General features: G+C 43.7%; 1 protein-coding gene across 1 annotated transcript in view; it reads left to right on the top strand.

Moving 5' to 3' along the window:
• DGKI (diacylglycerol kinase iota) overlaps window positions 1–15,067 on the top strand; it is a 486,429-nt gene extending 471,362 nt beyond the window's left edge. Inside the window, exons 31-33 of the mRNA XM_023736907.1 lie at window positions 3,988–4,024; window positions 5,869–5,968; window positions 14,369–15,067. Of these exons, the coding sequence (XP_023592675.1) occupies window positions 3,988–4,024; window positions 5,869–5,968; window positions 14,369–14,485 (254 nt within the window). The 3' untranslated portion in view covers window positions 14,486–15,067. The remainder of the gene's footprint in view (window positions 1–3,987; window positions 4,025–5,868; window positions 5,969–14,368) is intronic.
• The last annotated feature ends 38 nt before the right edge of the window (window positions 15,068–15,105 follow it).

The following is a 15,105-nucleotide window of genomic DNA, read 5'->3' on the forward strand; positions in this document are numbered from 1 at the left end:
GGCCTAGAAAACAGGGGACATTATGAGACTCTGCCATCTCAGGCATGGCCAGGAGGGAGCAGCTGAAGGTGCAGAGTCTTGTCACTGACTCCAGCCCAGGGTCTGGAACCCCGCCTTCTGCAGACAACTTACCAGTCTTTAGATCCTCAGTGGCCTAGACTCAAAAAAAAAAAAAAAAGTAGTAGTCCTCTGCTCCCATCTCTAATCAGCTGGCTGCCAGCCTTGCCCCATCTTCACTGGCTATCGGCCTGTCAGTGTTCAAATCGTTCTGCTATTTTGTGGTTCTGTGTGTTGAGGATAAGGAGAGCCTAGGTCTTTTAAATCCATGGTTCCAGAGCCATCCCCCACGCCTTTAACTGGAGATTCTGCTGATACTCCACCGCCTGTCTGCCTGTTTATCATACTGTGGCGGCTTGCATGTTGTTATGATACTGGAAGCTATGCCACCAGTAGTTCAAATACCAGCAGGGTCACCTCTGGTGGACAGCTTTCAGCAGAGCTTCCAGACTGAGACAGATTAGGAAGAAAGGCCTGGCAACTTACTTCCAAAATTAGCCAATGAAAATCCTATGGATCACAACCAGATATAGTGCTGGAAGATGAGCCCCTAGAAAGGCACTCAAAATACACAGTGACTGCAGCAATAGACTGAACCATACCAACAATCATGAACAGATGGTGTAGGACTGGGTAACATTCTGTTCTGTTGTACGTGGGCTTGTCATGAGTCAGTCAACTCGACAGCAACTACTGATACTAATTAATAGTAGAAGTACCTTGTTTGTGTATCAGCGCTTCTATCTCTCACCTGGGTCAGATCTGTAGCGAATTAAGGGGAGAGAACAGGAATGTTAGTGGCCCCAGGCATTCCTGACTCACAAAATGGATGACCAGCCCTGGAATGAGTCTGTGCTGGCTATATTTTCAGTAATTCTGGTCAGAAATCATGAAGAGGAAGCTCCTTCCTCTCTTCCTTGCCCTCCTCCAGGTTGCAAAGTGGTTGCTATTTTAGCAGAGATTAAAGGGCTTCCGCGTCCCTGGCTTGCGTGGAGGCTCTGGCTCTGGAGGTCCATGGCGCCTCTGTAAGAGGGACGAACAATCCCAGGTAAGGAAGGGGATGAGACATCGCTGCTGCCCAGATGTTTGTGCAATTAGCAGTAATGATGGGGCCAGAACTGCTATTGAGGCCAGGCCGCTCATGGGGTTCCTTTCAAAATGGATGGTTTGGAAAGTTCTCTGAGGGTGACAGAAGCTCTTTAGAAGGACCATTGGCTCTGTAGGTCTTCTTGCTTCTGATCTCGTTGAGGACATCCTGTCAGCAATGGAAGAGGCCAGGAGTGCTGGGTTCTAGGACACATCATTTGAGTCAACAAGTGGCTTCAAATGCAGTTGTGAGTGAAGCAGCCCATCAACATCCCCTCCATTCCCCGATGTTCCAATATCTTGACTTAGTCTAACTGGATGTATCATGCCGGAGATCTGGATTCCCCATAATATCTAAACTATAAGCAGTGCGTATGATGTGCCAGGCGCTGTTTTAAGCACATGGCATGTATTAACTCCTGAAGCTCACACAGTCCTTCAAGGTATGACTGTGATTAATCCCACTTGAAATATGTGACAACTGAAGGACTGAGAGATTAAAAGAATGTGCCCACGATCTAGTAAGTGCAGGAGCTGGAATTCTGAGCCAAGGCGGCAGCTGAAGAATGCTCACTCCTAATCACTGCACTGCGCTGTCTTGTGCTTTTTGGTGGGGATGTCACTCGTGTTTCCTCAGACTCACAAGACTGGGGGAAAAAATGAATAAGTCAAATCCTTGTGAAATGCTTAATGTAGGGTAGGTGCTAGAGGGATACAGAAAAAAAAATATTCTTACATTCAAGGAATTTAGACAGTTTTATCTAAGAAGATAAGGTAAATGTTTGAAAAGTAAATTCACAATACAAGGGTCGAACCAAGTGTTATGGAGATTCCGAGAAGGGAGAAAGTCCTTCAGTCAATCGTGGACTTTCCAGAGGACCTGGTCTTGAAGAATGGACGAGATTTAGACATGTGGTTAGAAACGAGAAGGTTATTCTGGATAGAGAGACTGGAGGGAAAACGCTCCCAGAGCTGGGAAAGCCTGAGAAATGTTTGGGTGATTGTGCAGTTACCAGTTTAGCTCATGTGAGAACACGGAGCCTCAGGAACAAATGGAGGGAGAGTAGTTCCAAACTAGGTTGCGCAATGGCTAAACATTTGGCTGCTACCAGCAAAGTGGGCAGTTCGAACCCGCCCAGCGTTTCCTCGAAGAAAGCTGGTGATCTGCTTCCATAAAATTACAGCTTGGGAAACCCTATGGGGCAGTTCTGCTCAGTCATATGGAGTTGCCATGAGTCAGAATCAACTTGACAGCACCCAACAACAACAATGACAGTTCCAAGCTAAAGACTGTGAACTCCAGTGTTTAAATACTGGAGAGTTAGCAATAAATACCATTAATTGAAAACTGGAAATCTAGGTGATTTAAGATCTTTTTTATTTTTTTCAGTCACAGTTTCTGCATGTTCACCCTGCACAGACCTGTGAGGTTGTCTGATTTTCAAATAGGACAGAGAGGAGAGGTTTTGCAAGGAGAGAATCAAATGAACAGTGAATTGAAAGAGAGGAGGATTGTGAAGGGTCCCTAACATCTCAGTCGTCTTCTCATTGACCATGGTGGTTAGCAAGTCCAAACCTCTTCTTCCTCTGCTAAATAAGCACATGTTCAATGATAATGATATACAGACAGCAAGTGGCCAGGATTATATTTCTGAAGGTAAGAAAGTCGTTCTTATTTTTCCATGATGAAATATTCAGTAACTAGAGCCGTGTTTGGCACTTCCAAGCATATTTATTGATTCATTCACCCAAACACGAAGCATCTGCCTTGTACCCGGCTCTGTGCCAAGTACCATGGAAGGAGACGGTGACAGAGAAGGCCCTGGCAAAAACTTCAAGGAATTTGCTGGAGTCCAGTGAGGCGAGAGAAATCAGCAGCTGGTTGTAATATGATTTGACAAGTGTCATGACGAAGAAGGTGACCATCTATCCCACTTGCCTGGGAGGGACCTAATTTGGATAATAAATTATATGACTTACCCAATTATGGGAAATAAGGTTAATACGGGAAGGGAAGGAGCACATAAGAGGGGCTTTGAAGGTGGTATTTGGGTGGGGTCGTGGAGGGCTTTATGGAGGATATGTGTCTCGGCTAATACTTGCAGGATGAATAGAGTAGGGACGGCAGGGAGGGCAGGAAGAAAAGCAGTGGTGCAGAAGGTGGGAGGGTGGCATTCCAAGCAGTGTTTGCTGATTAAATGAATGAATTAATGAGCAAATAAAACATCGTGAAAGAGCAAACTCACAGAACATTTCAACTTCTTGCGAAGCATCTATAATTACTCGATGTTTATGCATTGCATTTCTTCCTGGTCTTGGAAGAAACATTTTATAAAAAGTAGAATTTTACCCTTTTTAAAATAAGATGATTGAACTAGATGACATCTGTGTTCCCTTGTAGCTTTAACACTGTTCTGCCTAAGACTCCATCCTGAGCAACCTGCAGCTGGAAAGTAAGGCAAGATCCTCAAATCCCACCTGGTTCCTGCAGGCAACAAAGATGTCCTCTCTCTCTCCAGTTAGTCACTTAACTATTTTACAGTTTTTTTATTCCAGTTAATTTTATTTCTTCAATTTTATGGAAAGCTTCCTGAGGGCAGAGGTCGGATCATACTTTGGCGTCTCCCCTTCTATACGCGTTGGCTCGTGGCGATTGGGAAACTGGTGAAGGGGGGATAGAGAAGCCAGGTTTTGTCTTCTTTTTTGTATAATTATCCCTATCACCAAATGACTCTTTTTTATTCAGCTTTCCAAGGCCTCTTAATACTATGACTATAGATTTTTTTGTTCCTGGTAAGTTTTTGAACTTATTTTTGATGGGCGTCTTGTTTTCTTCTCCTTTAGGGCCCTCCGAGTTATTGGATATGGCAGACAGCGAAACGTGAGTGTTGCCATTCATTACATAGTCTTGACTGTTTTCTTCAGTGTATACCTAGGAGAAGAATAAAGTCTACAGAGTCTGTAATAGGTGACTTTAACAACAGGGATTAAGAGTCCATGTTCTACTGTGGGGCTGTGCAGGGCTAATCTTATCAGTCCACATTTGCATAATGAAAGGTGATGATAGATGTCACAATGATTAAGGCACAGTCATTACTGTTGATTACTTAGAGCTTCCCACAGGCCAGGCACTTCTGCCCTGGAGCCTCTTGGAGGCCTGAAAAGTCTAAATAAATACATTTACCTCTTGATTGACCCATCACATTTCCTCTTTCTCAGCTGGGGTTCTGTGAGAGAAGGACTCTCTGATGCCCTAAGGCATCTAGAAAGGAACATGTTATGTGCCACCTCGGGAGAACTGAGAAGACAGTCACTGCAGTCACTTCCTGTGTTCTGTGTTTCAGATGGGGACCAGAGGGGTGGGCGTGGCTAAGTACCTAGGAAGGAGAAGCAGGAATGAATACAGTGGAGGACAGTGGGAAGGGGTAGAGCTTTGAGGAACCAGATGTGAAGAAACTGTCCTTTGCCGCTTACAGCTGGTCCCCCTACCAGCATATCCTATTGGCACGTTTGTAGAGGGGGCCATCTCTGACCTCAGCTTGCCTTTCCTAAGGACTGCATTCAATGTTGCATGTGACCTTTGGAGTCATTTCACACTGGAACTCGGAAGAGACACACCCTCTTCCCTGTACATCCTAGGCGGTGTGGGTGGTTCCCTGGGTGGGGCCTCTTTCCCCAGCCTCCTTCCCACCTGGGTAATGGGATCTCTGAAGCCGACCCATGGTCCCCAGGGTGAGTGTCTTGTCCTGGACTCTCCCCGAGGCTCTGCGCCTCCTCCGTATCCTCCGTGGCTGCCCTTCCCCCACCTTCCACTGATGGGACTCCAGGCGGACAGAGCGGGTGTTGGCCTGGGTCTGTGAAGTGGCGCATCCAGGGCTAGCCCTCCAAGGCCGGGCACAGATCTGTAACATGCGGCAGTCTAGCGGTTGTTCTCCACCCCCGTTCACCATGGGCTTCATCTAAGGCCCCTCAGGCTCTGCCCAGACAAACAGTCACGCAGAGTAGCTCCACCACAAAAAAAAAACCAAACCCATTGCTGTTTAGTCAATTCTGACCCATAGTCAACCCCATAGGACAGAATAGAACTGCCTCCCATAGAGTTTCCAACGAACGCCTGGTGGGTCCAAACTGCTGACCTTTTGGTTAGCAGCTATAGCACTTAACCACTACGCCACCAGAGTTACTCCACAGCCAGCCTATTTAATAGTGTAATCAAGCATTACCTAAACCAAACATTAGTCGTTCACAGAATCACTAGGCCCAATAAGCAGCACTGCTTAGAAAAGAGGCTGGAATCAGATATCATAGTTAAAGCTCCCTTGGGGGCGAAAACGGTTTACACTCGGCTGGTAACCAAAATGTTGGGGATTCGAACCTACCCGGGAGCACCAAGGAGTAAAGGCCTGGCAATCAGTTTCTGTAAAGATTACAGTCAAGAAAACCCTATAGAGCAGTTCTACTCTGTAACACAGGGGATCTCCGAAGTCACAAATTAACAACAAACAGAAAATCGACAACAGATGTCATAGTTAGGTGATAGCTAGCCCGAGGTTCTTCTAGAACCCTCTTCCCCTCCCTAGAATGTAGTTGTGGCCAGAGTCTGGGGCAGACAGGGAAAGGGGTGGCAGAGCCAGCAGCACAGCTCCGGCAGGATGCAGCCCCTCCCCCTCCCTGCCCCCGCTCCCCTCCCCTGCATAGCCCGTTCCCATTCTGTCTTTGATTTAGGGGGGAGACTGCCCTGCACAAGGCTGCCTGCCAGCGGAACCGGGCCGTGTGCCAGCTCCTGGTGGATGCGGGAGCATCCCTGAGAAAGACCGACTCCAAGGTAACTGACGCGCGAGCGCAAGCATCCTTCCCTGGGCACCCTCGCTGGCTCCGTTGCCTTCGCTCGTGTTGGTGGCAATGGCGTCCTTTCTGTGCTTATGGAAGTGCCTGGGGCTTTGGAAAAAGGAGGAAAAAATAAAGTGCTTCATTTAGAGAAACTGTGGTTTAAATGTATAATCACAAAGGGAGGGAGGGTGTGTGCTCGCCTCTGGGGCTTTGTAAACTCCGAACATGCCGCCCTCGGGACTTTCCAGCTCTCCCCTGCTGAAAGGAGCCCCTCAGTGCTGCAAATGGTTAACACACTCACTGGGCTGCTAACCCAAAGGTTGGAGGTTCAAGTCCACCCAGAGGTGCCTCAGAAGAAAGGCCTGGTGATCTACTTCCAAAAAATCAGCCATTGAAAACCAGTGCAGCACCGTTGTACTCTGACACACATGGGGGCGCCGTGAGTCGGGATTGACTTGATGCAAGTGATCTACGGGTCCGCGCAGAAGGCCAGCAGACACGTTGTGGGGCGGAGAAACCCAGCACTAGAAGAGAGGTCAGGGCCATGTTCAAAGACACTGGCCTGGTTACCAAGAAGCTCCTTTGGGACTCCCCATCAACTACTTAATCCGGTATAGTTTAAACTCTGCTACTTGTGGGGCCCCATATTTGGGTGCCGAAGGATTCACTGGTTGTTTCCCAAGGTCGTGGGCCCTGGCCTTGAGATGGTTACAGTCTTACATCCCAGGTGTTTATGTTTGTTTGGTTTTTAAAGAATTTCTTTCCATATTTTTCTATTTTTTCCCCCAAATTAACCCCAGAATTTGAGCAAGGTGGGAATTACTATCCTGATTTATTGATGCAGGTACTGAAACCTACAGGAAGTTAAACATGCCCCAATCTCAGTTCAACTTTGTAACTCCAGTCCAGGATAGTGTGAGCAGGTCAGTTCTCATCTGGTGGCAAACCACCACCCTGCTCCAGCAGGATGAACTGTGGCCACGGAGGAATAAGGTTGGGTTTCACTTGTGGTTTATATGATCTGTTGTATTGCCTCATGGTGATACCTGTTGCAGTGTGGCTTGGAACCTGGTTGGTTTCTCTGCAGCAAAAATGGTGTAAATCTGCATTCAAAGTGTGTTATTGGCTTAATAAGATGGCAGTGGGGCCAGAAATGGTGGGGGGTGGGGCATATGTGTGAACCTTAAGCAAGGAGAGCCAACAGGTAAAGGTGAGGCATCCAAAGGACATCTGTTTAGGGGGGCTAAGATCAGGCTGCAGGATGAGATGTTCCCATTTACAGGAGACACCCATGAAAAAAGGGAGTAAAGGAGGAGCATAGCTTAGTAGAGTTGACCTAGGACTGCAGCCCACAAGAGACAGAGAGAGACAGAGAGAGAGTTTAACAGAACATCAGCCCCGCTGAGGGTCTTGGATAAGCTCTGAGCATTACAAAGCATGCTGGGCAGACTCCAAAAGAAGGCAAACCACTTAACCGCAGAGGGTCGCAGAGAAGAGTTTAATATATAGCTGAGGACTTCATTAAGCAGGTGGTGATTAATCTAAGTTTGGAACCTAGACAAACGACTTAAAAGCCTAATTAACGACTTAAGCTCCATTAGATAATTTAAGGGATGAGGATCTGCCTCTAGGCAGCTTTTGTCCTGGGATTGTCCCACACTGCAGTGCACTTTGTGAAACATTATCCCTGTGGACCCCTCGTTCCCTTCTGAGCCAGCTCCATGTGAATTCTCCATTCCCTTGCAACCCACGAGCACCCAACGCTCTGACTGAGGTCCCTGGCTGCCTCAGTCTCTCCTTCTGCCTACCAAACACACTTAATCTGGGTCCTGGTTACTAGGAGGTCTGTTAGGTGACTGGCTAGCTAATTGGGTATACTATTTCAAGTGGCTTCCCTGGGTAGTACAAACAGCTAACGCGTTCGGCTTCTAAGCGAAAGATTGGAAGTCTGAGTCCACCTAGAGATGCCTCAAAAGAAAGACCCAGAGATCTACTTCCGAAAAATCAGCCATTGAAAACCCTAGGGAGCACAGTTCTACTCTGACACACATGAGGTCACCATAAGTCTGAATCAACTCAAAGACAACTGGATTTCAAGCGACAAATAATTGCTCAATGTAATAATCTCACCAGATGATGTTTGCACTCAATGTTTAACCTGTTTGAGAAATAAACATCTTAGGCAGGATGAGTGGAGGCCATGTTGTGGGGTGGGATTGGCCTGTCTGGGGTCATTCAGACCCTAGTAGGACAACTGCCTATTTGCCAGACAAAAGACTGGTCTTACACTCACCTCAGATGATGACAAGAAACGGAAGGAGCAGCATGAAATAGAGGGACAAACAGAAGACTGGTGATGGGGACTCCTGGCTCCAGAGCCAGCTGTGTCCCTGAGCAGTTCTCCAGGGCACGCTTCGTGTGTTTCTAATTTTCTGCATCAGATAAATGGACTCAGTGTTCTTTGAGATTTCTTCCTATTTTGTGTTGTGTTGTGTGTTTTTACAAAATGCAAATAACTTTATTATTTTTTATGATTATCAACCTAGCGCATTCTCACATAGAAAACTCTAGCAATGCAGAAAAATGCAAAATAAGTAAAAATCACTGCAAACCCCACATTCCAGACATAAGTACGTTAACATTTTAATGTTCTCTCTTCACCTGTGGTGTGTCTGTTTTTCTTTGTCTGTGTCTCATTAGGTAGGTGAAGTCATTCTATATATGCTATTGTATAACCTAACTTTCCACTCAGCATTATGTTCTAGAAATCTTTCCATGTTAACGAATATAGCTGTGCATCATTATTTTTAGGGATCGTTTAGTTTCACCATTTTGTAATTTGGTAACAGGTTAAATCAGAATATGAACATTAGGACTGGATCTTCTGGAATAATCTAGAAGAGGCAGTATCCTACAAATTTCTTTTGATTGTGGCTAGCTCCTTAAAAAATACCAACGCAAAGGCCCACCCCAGTCCACCCCTTTAAATATTTGGGGGCTAGGAATTCAAACTTCATTATTATTGAAGTAAAAGCAAGACAGTCTTCAAAGATTGTAAATAAGTTAAATAAAAATTATTATAAGAAAGTTAATGTAGTGGTTAAATGTTAAATTCTAACTAAACAAGTAAAATTTGAGTAAAAGAGCCCAGAGCCATTGTTTCTTCCCTTTTATTTCTATTCCACCTGCTCCGTAGGTTACCTGGAGCAGGTTTCATTGAGATCAACAGAATCCACTGAGTTAGCATAGATGGGAGCTGAGAATTCTTTGATAATTTTTGTAAAATTCGTTTGCATTTGTACTTGGAACTATTTCCTTAGTATAATGATCACGCCTCTACGGTTTCCTTTTGACTTAATACCACTTTTTCAATAGATAACACTACAACACTGAGTACAAATCACAAAGAAGGGTCAAACAATGTTAATTAGTATCTGCAAGTATTCAAAAGAATGGAGACTGTCCCTCCTGTTAACGCTAGCTTCTTTTCAATGGCTTCATTTAAAAAATATCAACTGTGTATACAAATGTGTATATATACACTACCACTCATCTGTCAAAAATATTAACTGTATATACAAATGTGTATATATATACCACCACTCATCTGGAGGACTGGGGTGGGCCTTTGAGTTGGTTTTTTTTAAGGAACTGGCCACTATCAAAAGAAATTCACAGGATACTCATCTGTCAGTTTGTCCTACTGTGGTGGCTTTTGTGTTGCTGTCATGCTGGAAGCTATGCCACCAGTATTTCAAGTACCAGCAGGATCACCCATGGTGGACAAGTTTCAACAGAGCTTCCAGACTAAGACAGACTAGGAGGAAGGACTTGGCCAATCTACTTCTGAAAAAACTGGCCAGTGAAAACCATATAAATAGCAGCAGAGCATTGTCTGTTAAATTGCTGGAAGATGAGCCCCTTAGGTTGGAAGGCACTTAAAATAAGACTGGGAAGAGCTGCCTCCTCAAAGTAGAGTAGACCTTAATATCGTGAATGGAGCACAGTTTCTAGGATCTTCATTTGCTGATGAGGCATGACTCAGAATGTGAAGAAACAGCAGCAAACATCCGTTAATAATTGGAACGTGGAATATACGAAGTATAATCTAGGAAAATAGGAAGTCGTCAAAAATGAAATGGAATGCATAAAGATAGATATCCCAGGCATCAGTGAGCTGAAATGGATTGGTATTGGCTATTTTGAATTGGACAATCATATGGTCTACTATCCTGGGAATGACAAAGAGAAATGGCATCACATTCATGGTCAGAAAGAACATTTCAAGATCTATCCGAAAGTACAACACTGTCAGTGATAGTATAATATCCATACTCCTACAAGGAAGACCAGTTAATACGACTATTATTCAAATTTATGCACCTACCACTAAGGCCAAAGATGAAGAAATTGAAGATTTTTACCAACTTCTGCAGTCTGAAATTTATCAAACATGCAATCAGGATGCATTGATAATTACTGGTGATTGGAATGCCACAGTTGCAAACAGAGAAAAGGGATCAGTAGTTGGAAAATACGGCCTTGGTGATAGAAATGACACCATACAGCGCATGATAGAATTTTCTAAGACCAATGACTTATTCATTGAAAATACCTTTCTTCGGTAACGTGAATGGTGACTATGCACATGGACCTCACTAGATGGAATACGTAGGAATCAAATCGACTACATCTGTGGAAAGAGATGATGAAAAAGCTCAGTATCATCAGTCAGAACAAGGCCAGGGGTCGCTGTGGAACAGACCATCAATTGCTCGTATGCAAGTTCAAGTTGAAGTTTAAGAAAATTGGAGCAAGTGCATGAGAGCCAAAGTACAACCTTGAGTATATCCCACCTGAATTTGCAGATCATCTCAAGAATAGATTTGACACACTGAACACTAATGACCGAAGACCAGACAAGTTGTGAAATGACACCAAAGACATCATCTATGAAGAAAGCAAAAGGTCATTAAAAAGACAGGAAAGAAAGAAAAGACCAAAATGGATGTCAGAAGAGACTCTGAAAGTTGCTCTTGAACACAGAGTAGTTAAAGCGAATGGAAGAAATGATGAAGTAAAAGAGCCGAACAGAAGATTTCAAAGGGCAGCTTGAGAACACAAAGTATCATAATGAAATGTGCAAAGACCTGGAGTTAGAAAACCAAAAGGGAAGAACTTGCTCGACATTTCTCAAGCTGAAAGAACTGAAGAAAAAGTCAAGCCTCGAGTTACACTATTGAAGGATTCTACGGGGAAAATATTAAACAGCACAGGAAGCATCAAGAGAAGAGGGAAGGAATACACAGAGTCCCTGTACCAAAAGAACTGGTTGATGTTCATTCATTTCAGGAGGTAACCTGATCAGGAACTGATGGTACTGAAGGAAGACGCTGCACTGAAGACACTGGTGAAAAACAAGGCTCCAGGAATTGATGGAGGACCAATTGAGATGTTTCAACAACGGATGCTATGTTGGAGGTGCTCACATGTCTATGCCAGAAATTTGGAAGACGGCTAGCTGGCCAACCGACTGGAAGAGATTCATATTTGTGCCCATTCCAAAGAAAGGTGATCCAAAAGAATGTGGAAATTATCGAACAATATCATTAATATCACATGCAAGTAAAATTTTACTGAAGATCATTCAAAAATGGATGCAGCAGTACATCAACAAGGAACTGCCAGAAATTCAAGTCGAATTCAGAAGAGAAGGTTGAACGAGGGATATCATGGATGATAACGGCTGGATCTTGGCTGAAAGAGAAGACCAGAAAGATGTTTACCTGTGTTTTATTGACTATGCAAAGGCATTCAGCTGTTGGATCATAACAAATTTTAGATAACATTGTGAAGAATGGGAATTCCAGAACACTTAATTGTGCTCTTGCAGAACCTGTACATAGACCAAGCAGCAATTAATGGAACAGAACAAGGGGATACTGCATAGTTTAAAATCAGGAAAGGTGTGCATCAGGGTTCTAGTCATTCACCATATTTATTTAATCTGTATGCTGAGCAGATAATCTGAGAAGCTGGACTATATGAGGAAGGATGGGCATCAGGATTGGACGAAGACTCATTAACAATCGGCTACATACAGATGACACAACTATGCTTGCTGAAAATGAAAACTTGAAGCACTTACTGATGAAGATCAAAGACTACATACAGCCTTCAGTATGGATTGCACCTCAACAAAAAGAAAACAAAAATCCTCACAACTGGATCAATAAGCAGCATCATGATAAATGGAGGAAACTTTGAAGTTGTCAAGGATTTCATTTTACTTGGATCCACAATCAACGCCCATGGAAGCCGCGATCAGAAATCAAACAATGTATTGCATTGGGCAAATCTGCTGCAAGAGACGTCTTTTAAGTGTTAAAAGGTAATGATGTCACTTTGAAGACTAAGGTGTGCCTGACCCGAGCCAAGGTAGTTTCAGTCGTCTCCTATGCAAGTGAAAGCTGGACAGTGAATAGAGAAGACCGAAGAAGAATTGATGCCTTTGAATTATGATGTTGGTGAAGAATTTTGAATATACCAAGGACCGCTAGTAAAATGAAGAAATCTGTCTCGGAGGAAGTATAGCCAGAATGCTCCCTAGAAAGGGGATGGCGAGACTTCGTTTTAAGTACTTTGGACATGTTATCAAGAGGGACTGGTCCTTAGAAAAGGACATCACGGTTGGTAAATTAGAGGGTGAGCGAAAAAGAGAGAGACCCTCAATGAGATGGATTGACACAGTGGCTGCAACAATGGGCTCAAGCATAACAATGATTGTGAGGATGGTGCAGGACCCAGCAGGGTTTCGTTCTGTTGTACGTGGGGTTGGAACTGACTTAATGACACCTAACGACAACACTACATGTATATACATATATATGTATATCTCCCAGTGTGGCGCAAATGGTTTGCTCTTGGCTACTAACTGAAAGGTTGGTGGTTTGAACCCACCAAAAGGTGCCACTGAAGAAAGGCCTGGTGATCTGCTTCTTACACATCTACAGCCAGGAAAACCCTATGGAGCTCAGTTATACTCTGTAACACATGAGGTTGCCGCAAGTCCAAACGGACTCGACAGCAGTGGTTTGGTTTAGATGCTGTTGTTGTTAGTTCCATTGAGTCAATTGCAGTGACCCAGTGTGTGCAGAGCGGAACTGCACGCCATAGCGTTTTCAAGGTTGGGACCTTTTGGAAGCAGATCACCAGGCCTTACTTTCAAGGAGCCTCTGGGTGGGTTCAAACTTCCAACCTTTTGGTTAGTAGTCCAGTGTTTAACCATTTGCACCATACAGGGACTCCTTTGTTTGGGGGATATATTTCTGTCTATCTGTCCATCTGTCTGTCTCTCTGTCTATCATCTATCTATAGAGAGAAGTGTAGATATATATACGTATGTTTATGTAAATGTATATATATACACACATGTATATACAAGCACATATATGTATGTACAAATTGTATATATAGCTTTATATATAACACTGAAAAATTGGTACTTTAGTATTCAACAGCAAAGTAAAGTAATAGACTGCCAGAAATTATATCATCATTTAAAATCATGATGTAGAAGAATATTCAATGATGTAAGAAATTTTATGACCTATTATGAAGGGAAAAAAGCAGATTTTATAATAGTATGTAAATAAAATAGAGTTTTATTTCTATAAAATAATTATATACGGAAGTATACAAAGAGACAAAATAGTTACTCAGTGGAAGGTTAACAGTGGTTATCTTAACTGAGCGGAATTATTGGTGATTTTTATGAAATCTTTGTACTTTTCAACTTTGCCAAGATTTTCTAAATTAACATTCATCACTTTTGTAGTCAAAAACACACTTTTTGGTGGGATGAGGTAGCCATAAATTGGGGAGATCTTAAGACCTTCAAACTTTCAAGAAAACCCTTATTTTATGCCTGTCCCTTCCTGTTAGTCTCTGCTCATTGCTTCCAAGTCTAGTAGAATAGGAAGAGTCTTAAACTAGAAATCCCAGTAACTGCTTCCCTGTTTTTTCTATTGAGTGATTTGTATCCCGCCTTTGTCCAAAAAAGGCTGTGTGTCCCAGAGCTCACTGTGTCCTTGTTTCCTCCTGTGGTCTCAGATAGACCTTGGAACCTCTGATTCCTTAGCTGTCAACCCCACCTGCCCAAAAGGTAGTCTCTTCTCTTTGACCTACCTATCTCACAGGTTTGATGTGATGATTATGGAAGACATTGGATTTGGAGATGCTTTGGAAGCTCCAAAACACTAAACAAGGAAAGATTCTTATTAGCAAGTAATCGTTGACTAACAATGTTTCTGTGATTCTTGTTTTTTTTTGAGGGGGGGGGGAGGGGAGTCTCACCCCAAGTATTTATGTCTTTCCTTTGCACTGTTACCTACAGGGTAAGACTCCTCAAGACAAAGCACAGCAGGCTGGGGACCTGGATTTGGCTGCTTACCTAGAAAGCCGTCAGAACTATAAGATCATTGGCCATGAGGACCTGGAGACCGCCGTTTGACCCTGGTAGATGGGCGGAGAACACCTGAGCGAGCATATCACCTACGCCCTCCCAGCCATCGGGCAACTCCCCGGGAAGAAGCTGATGGAATCCATCTATCTGTCTCTCTCCTGCAAGAATCTATCTGAGACCATGCCAGCAGTTTAAGGGCTACCAGAATGGACATCCGAACATGATAGCCCACTGAGAATGAGGCAGGCTACCTGGAGATGTGTGGACTATGACGTCCACAAAATTTGATCCTTACTGCTTCCAGCAAGTAGCATGAACTTCTGTGTTTACCTGTATAACTTATTTTAAAGATTCAAAGGATGTCCATGTTAATGGCACAGCTTGCTCCTCCCCCAATGCATCCATCTTTCCCCCATACCGCATAATTCTACTGTAACTACCTACCCATTTTAAGAATACGATATCTGTTCTCTTTCCATTCCATCTTTGAAGACCACAAGGTTGTCTGAAGGTCTTTTGAAACCCTTTGGATGTTCTGCAGAAACAGCAAAAACAGAACTATAAATCCACTTCCATTTCCAAGACCAAATACACCAAGAAGCCTCCTTAGAGACGATTTGCATGCCCCCCCCCCCCCCCTTTTTCATTATCGAGTTTTTTTTTTTTTT

Source organism: Trichechus manatus, unplaced genomic scaffold (genome assembly GCF_000243295.1).
Source record: "Trichechus manatus latirostris isolate Lorelei unplaced genomic scaffold, TriManLat1.0 scaffold00093, whole genome shotgun sequence".
Lineage (NCBI taxonomy): Eukaryota > Metazoa > Chordata > Mammalia > Sirenia > Trichechidae > Trichechus > Trichechus manatus.